Source organism: Pocillopora damicornis, chromosome 8, assembly GCF_964200805.1.
Source record: "Pocillopora damicornis chromosome 8, jaPocDami1.2, whole genome shotgun sequence".
NCBI classification, from domain to species: Eukaryota; Metazoa; Cnidaria; class Anthozoa; order Scleractinia; family Pocilloporidae; genus Pocillopora; species Pocillopora damicornis.
In genome coordinates this window covers 7,350,595-7,357,397 of record NC_142677.1, presented here as the reverse complement: position 1 = coordinate 7,357,397, position 6,803 = coordinate 7,350,595, and the positions used below count along the sequence as shown (strand labels likewise).

General features: G+C 34.5%; 2 protein-coding genes across 3 annotated transcripts in view; both read right to left on the bottom strand.

Annotated features, from left to right (window-relative positions):
* LOC113680189 (uncharacterized) overlaps positions 1–1,467 on the bottom strand; it is an 8,763-nt gene extending 7,296 nt beyond the window's left edge. Inside the window, exons 1-2 of the mRNA XM_089180101.1 lie at positions 1,090–1,467; positions 539–580 (exon numbers count right to left, since the gene is read on the bottom strand). Coding sequence (XP_089036227.1) covers positions 539–580; positions 1,090–1,467 — 420 coding nt within the window. The remainder of the gene's footprint in view (positions 1–538; positions 581–1,089) is intronic.
* Positions 1,099–6,688, bottom strand: LOC149041212 (uncharacterized). 2 transcript variants are annotated; one of them, XM_089180099.1, is made up of 4 exons: positions 6,509–6,686; positions 4,088–4,212; positions 2,671–3,078; positions 1,099–2,379 (listed from the first exon to the last, which is right to left on the bottom strand). In XM_089180099.1, the coding sequence occupies exons 3-4, from the start codon at positions 3,074–3,076 to the stop codon at positions 1,517–1,519; spliced, it is 1,269 nt and encodes a 422-aa protein (XP_089036225.1). In that variant the 5' UTR covers positions 3,077–3,078; positions 4,088–4,212; positions 6,509–6,686; the 3' UTR covers positions 1,099–1,516. The 2 variants fall into 2 exon arrangements, with proteins under 2 accessions (XP_089036225.1, XP_089036226.1); XM_089180100.1 differs by lacking the exon at positions 4,088–4,212 and having other exon boundaries at positions 6,509–6,688.
* Positions 6,689–6,803: the final 115 nt, after the last annotated feature.

Here is a 6,803-nt window from a genome sequence, read left to right as displayed (position 1 = left end):
AAAAATCTGCATTTAAGTCAAAATTATTACCAACAATCATAATTTCATAACATATTCCACCCACACCTGCATACAACAACCAATAATGAAGTGTAGTAAAGAAAACAAGACTGTAATTCAAAATAATTACCAATTAATTCCAATTTTGTACAGAGAAGAATTGGGGACAAACTCCACAAAGATTTACTGTTTGGTACATAACGCTAAAATGAAGCTATTGGAATTACTATCCCTCGGCTGATGAAAAGTTATTATGCAAACACTATAAGAAAATCTTTCATTTCTCTTTGACACATGCAGCTTCTTCCAAACACTTGGGAAAAGGGCATTACCACTTCTTTAAGCTTAATAATTACACAAATTAAGGTTGAGGCATGTTATGCACTGATCTTTATTTTTTTTTGTTAATGGTACATCATATATATGATATATCATGATACATCATATATATCATATATATCATATATATGGATCATATATTCCATTAAAATTTCTGTAGAATATTTAAAAATCCTCTATTGATTTATACGCAACTTACCTTTGCTAAATACAGGACACTTTTCTGTGAGGATTCTAATTCCTGAAAAAGTTTAAGAAATGCAAGCATCTTAAAAATAATAAATTATGTTTTAAATATATGATTTATTCTTATGTGTTCCAGACTACTTTGGAATTAATAAGACACTTTCAAGTACTAAATCAAACCTAGGATTTTGTTGTGTTAAATTCCAGCAGTTTGAATTTATGATATGAAATTTTAGGCCTACACTGCATTAAAATTTTACACTACTGGTGAAAATACACTTGTCTATCTCTTCACAGGTGAATTCAGTTCAGGTACAAGACAGCCAGCTGACTTATAACTGAGTATTTCATTTTACATCTCACACAACCTAACATTGACCCCTAGAAAAACAACCAACATAATTATATGTGTGAGTCCCTAAAAATAACACATTCAGCTGCTCATGGTCTCAGGTCTTACAAACTGTAAATTCCTAAGACCCAGACAAAAGCCTCATCGTTTGATTGGCTTTTCCTTCTTTTCAGATAATGATTTAATTATTGTGTAAGCACAACAATTATTACCTGTTTTGTTTCTTCCAGAAGACCATTATTTTCTGTGGCATCGTAGTGTTCTACAGCTCTGTCAATTTCTTCACCATTTTCTGGAACACCATCCACTTCTACTGGGTCAGTCTGGTTTGGCCTGTTGTTATGACGTCCTGTCACTAGTGAAGGGGAGTTGCTACCAGGCTGTGCTCCTTCAGGAGTGTTGGGTCTGGCTTGTGTTATTTCGAAGTGATCTAGTTGCCTTTTAGAATCTTCTGAGAGGCTCATCATTGACTGAATCTGATGTTCAGTTTTTTCACCTTCAAGTGCAATGGAAGATGCACTGTTTTGGTGCTGGACACCTTCATGCCCTGAGGCAGGTGTGTCCATTAGAGCAGTGGATAATGATGCCATCTGGGGGTAGGAGTTGCCTTCATCTGAGAAGAACCCAGTGTCTTGATTTTCATTTTGTAACAAGGAACCAGAAAAAAATTTCACAACCAGCAGAATTTCTTGCAGCAAATTCACTTGATTCTGGAGGTGGGGAACTAGATTGAGGACAATCGACTGTAAAATCTTCTGCTTGTATGGAGGGTAGATTTAAATTTGATTCATTACCAGGTAGACCTGTGAATAATTCTTGCCTGACATGCTTAACAGAGCTGCATGAAGGCTGATACCAATTCCTTTTTGGAATGACCCCTTGGTATTCTCCTGCTCTTGGGTTATCCTCTATATATGTTAATGAAGGATCTGGAGTAGAAGGACTGTGCTTGAATTGTGCTCCTTCTGGAGTAGTAGTGAGTCTAGCTGGGGTTCTTAAACGATCAGGCTGCATGCTGGAATCTTCTAAGGGGCTTGCCAGCAATTGAATCTGATGTTCAGCTTTTCCAGCTTCGGGTATTACAGTAGAGGCACTGTTTTTGTACTGATTTTCTTCATTCCCTGAGACAAGTGTATGCATAAGAGTCATGGAGGATGATGCCCTGTGGGTGTGTGAATTGCCTTCTTCTGGTAAGAACACAGTATCTTGACTTTCATCTTGTACTGAAGAATTACAAAGAATTTTATAACCAGCAGCATTCCTTGCAACCCTTTTAATTGATTGTGGAGAACAGGAACTGAATTTACTGTCATTTCCAAAATCTCCCCCTTGTATAGGGGATTGATTTAAATATGACACACTGACTGGTAGGCCTCTTATTACTTTCTGCCCCTTTTTAGGCTTAACAGGGCTGTTTGGATGCTGAGCCTGTTTCCTCTTAGGAATAGCTCCTTGGTATTCACATGCTCTGGCATCAGCAACTAGCAATGATGATGAAGAATCTGGAGCAAAATAAGAAAAAACAACTTAGTATTGCACAAAAAAAAAATGAAAGTGGGACTGAATATTGAGCTTGATACAAAATTACCATATATACTTGAAATACAACATATTCTCAAAAATATAGAAAAAGAAAGATCTGATTAACTTATGATGGGAAAATAGAATAAAAATAAGATACCACTTGGAATATTTCCTTCTCTGACACATTCTCTGGTGTGTTCACAATCACTCAGTAATACGTTAGGTTGAAAGAGACACATTTGTTGTCTCTGACTACATGGCAGACTCACCATTTACAAGAACAAACTGTTTATCCTGTGAAGAAAAATGTGTCTGCTCATTCAAGTCACGACTGGGGCAAAACGTTCCTGGCAGTGCGGTCTCAGCTGGTAGAGAGCTTTTGAGGTTTACTTCATCCATCATTTCTCTCTGATGAACAGCCAAAAGATCTTCAAATTCCTTGGACAATTGAAGCTTCTTAAATATGAATTTCCACATTTCTAATGACAATGTTTGATTTTTCTTCTCATAATAGCTCACAAGGTCACCAACTGATGTAAAACATGAGGTATCAAGAACAATCAAGACAAATGCTAGTTGATCCAAAGGAAGTTTTTTCAACTCTAAAACTTTCAACAATTTTGCTTTCAAAGTGGGAGATACATCATCCAACATTTGCCTATTTTCTGGTTCCATTTCTGAAAAAAATGGAATGAGTTCCATTAGAGACATAATATATCAACATACAGGGCTCTAAGTTTATTTGTTACAGAGACTTTTGTCTGCATAGCCATCAATTGTGGTGCAGGAGTCAACTTCCTGGATACCTTAGTATCAACTCAGTTGATAAACTCACTGACTAACATAATAGTTGCTCTGCATGAGAATTTCCACTTTAAAAAGTGATTAGAGTGAGTACAAAGGTAACAAGGAGTAAAATATATCTAAAGAGGTAATTAATTTTGTAGATGCTTGTCTAAAGCAGGATTTTGCTGTCTCAAACTCAGGAATTTAAATAAGAAACCTTACATGTAAATGTGCAAGAAATAATAGTTTCAGCACGATTGACAGCAAAGATTGAACTTGTTTTGTGTGTCTCACAACCATGGTGTGAGACTTGAGAGCTTTAAACAACAGGAACCAAATTGCTATCTATTTTCAAGGGTTTTCTAGCAAGCAATATCAAAAATGTTCATGCAGATATACTGTAAACACTGGCATAAAAATGTGTTTGGCAGCTCAAATTAAAGGAGCACTAATTTTGAAAAGAAATCAAAAGAAATCACAAGTAAAGTTCTCAGAAAATTGCATTTTTTTGGTTACTTCATCAAAGGTATATAGGCATTAAGTCACCAACACTGAAAATGGAGAATACCCAGTACCATATTTACTTGTGTATAAGTCGAACTCGTGTCAACCCCCCATTTTCAAGATCAAAAATCAGATTTTTCATCATTCCTAGTCAAAGAAGTAAAATTTAGACAGATAGAAATTTCCCAAAAGGTAATCTCTTATTTCTGATGATGTATTGAAAATACAGGGAATTAAAAGAACTGCATAGAAAAATGTAACCGTGTGCTATGAAGTTTATTAGCACTTGTTTATATCACCACGATGCAAGCATACACAAGCAATTAGATTTACTAGAGAAGGATTTTACCATTTTTGTGAATCACTGAAAATGAAATATTCTTGTATTTAACTAACCTTTATCTTAAAGTTGAGTTTGAAAGGAGATTAAGTAGACTGATGGAACATCAAAGAGCTTTGAAGGATCTCGTGTAACAAACAAGACTGCACGAGACAACAGCATTTGCCAGGTCACTGAGCTGCTGAAATTGATCAATGAAAACAAAAGTTCAACCCCATAAACAGCAGTGAAGCTGCAAAAAAAATGTCTGCTCTATAGTCCGAAGACACAACAGAAATCAGCTCCAGTAGCTCTGTGTTAAGCCACTTAAAATTTATTATTTCAAACTTTTTTTGTTGATGAAGAATGTGCTGAAAATTAGCGAAACTCAAACACAATTATAACTGGTTTTATAAACTCAGTTTTCTTAACAGACTTCGGGCAATTGTTAATGCTAATTAATTGGATTGCTTGGGTCAGGTCTTTGTGTATGACTCATGTATAAGTCAAGGGTGATATTTTGAGATGATTATTTGGTCATAAAAGGTCGACTTATACACAAGTAAATATGGTAATACCCTTGCATAAAACCTTTTCAAGATCTCTTACTTATATTTACCACCTGAAAATCTTGATCGAAAAATGATCATTATACTATTAGCTTTCTCAAAATACAATGATACAAAAATAATATGCCTTGGATACTTTAATGTTACATCATAACTTTGTAATGGATCAAAATCAACAGTGATGTAGGTACTTCATGCCTATAAAAATTGTGTTTTTTAACATTTGTGCCTGTGTCTTTGCAAAATTCAGTTCCCTTATACACAGTTTATAAAATCTGAGAATAAATTTAATGTAAGGAAAAGATGTGCCTCTTAATTTTTTTAGCCAAATAATAGACTGAAAAATATAGTTATTGTTACAATAACCTAAGATGTGAAAGGCAAAGATGTGATTGTACCCAGCTACCTAACATAGACACCAAATGCTTTTAGAATAGTTTTAAAAATAGGTCAAAATTTTAGGTATAAATTAGCAGCATAACTTACATTTTATTATTTTACCTTTTGAAATTGTACGCATTTGTTAGTATTTAAGTATTTTTATTGCTAAATCTTCTCCATTGTGACCTTTAATATGTATTTTATCAAATGAATAAAGACATCACTATTATTAAGACTACTGTTAATATTAAAGGTTATTTGGCCTCAACCTACAGTAACATTTTACTTTTAAAACATAAGAATCACATATAAATACGGTTAATTCTCAAATTAGCCCTGTCCTTTTATAATGCTTCCTATTGGCCAGCATTCCTCTTGTGTTCCTGGATAAGTACCAAATCAAAAGAGGATTTTTTTGTATTGGCTGTGATTTAAATCTTTCTTGTTCATTCAAACTTCACTTGTTTCAGTATATAAAGAAGTAAACATTCGAAAATAACTACCACAGGCAATTTTACAACAGTTCTAATCAAAAGCTTTGAATAAACTTTAAATTTAATAATTAAAAAATACAACTTTGTGTGGAGCTTTTTTTTAATGCAAACATTGCAATTCAAATAAATGACTGCTCCTGGCCACAACTAAGGCAAAAAAAATTTTAAAAAGCCTCTAAACTTCCTATCCTACCATTACCCTCTCATTAATTTGAAACAAGTGCCCAAGTGTTAATTCAAGAATTTTAAGAAGTTAAATCTTAACTATCAATACATAAAAATTGCAACAAGAATCAGATCAAAAGATTTAACCTCTTTGTAAATTTTCTAACCTAGAGTGGGCCACAGAACCCGTGTAAAACTAACACAGCATAATACGAATGGGTTGCCTTCTGAAAAGTGACTCTGAAAAGCTCAAGTGAGCAACGTAAGGAACTTGATATATCTCAATGCAACGATAGAGTTTCTATACAAATTTCTTACAGCTAAAACCTTGTCATGTCGATGACTTTCAGTTAAGTTTATTTTGATTTTGTTTCTACATAAACCGTGGCGAACTTCGAGGTCTCTACAAAAACACCCATACACGCATAAGTCCATAATCTATCAAACATTTTCTCATGCTTCGTCAAGAAATTACTGAACCTATTAATCGTTCCCATAAACAGCACAACTTCACAGTGCATTCTCTAAAATGTGTGTATTTATGTGTTAAGCAGCTTTCAAGCAGTTTTTCTTTACTTGAAAAAGGTTTGAAATGCACCAAAGAGCTTAACATACTCAGGACATCTTAATTATCTTTCTCGTATCTCGTCAGGAACCTGCTTCGAAGTGAGAGGCAAGCAATTGTCAAAAATTAAAAAAATTTAAAGTAGACAATTACTATTAAAAAGCTAAATCACTGGTAAGTTCACGTCTGTCTGATGAGCTTTCGGAGCAATCTTGGAAATTCGCAACAGTTTATCTATACACTGGTCTTTAAAGTCAAAATATTTAAAACTCGATACTTCGTTTATTTACAACAAGTACGCCTGTCCCACACTGATCGACTCACCTGCTGTCTTTACTTTGATTTCAATGCCTTGTAAACGGGTGAAACTCCAGCATACCTTCAGAGTGTTGGTCAAACCGAACCAATGACAACAACTTCATAATCCAGAGCTAATAAGAATCCCACGTGCCACCCTACCAATTTAATGGAAACCAAACAACTTAGGAGACGATAAAAATATCTAAAGGCCTATTTACACGGCACGACTTTGTCGCATGCGACAAGCTTACGACAGGCCTACGACATGACTTAAGAGTCGTAAGCGAGTTGTAGGTTTGATTTACACGAAACAATTCGT

Bases quoted from the DNA above. Each gene is read 5' to 3' on its own strand.
- LOC149041212 (XM_089180100.1), bottom strand. From the start codon at position 3,076: ATGGAACCAGAAAATAGGCAAATGTTGGATGATGTATCTCCCACTTTG. The intron at 2,380-2,670 runs GTGAGTCTGCCA...ATTTTGCTCCAG, and splicing joins ACAGTTTGTTCTTGTAAATG to ATTCTTCATCATCATTGCTA.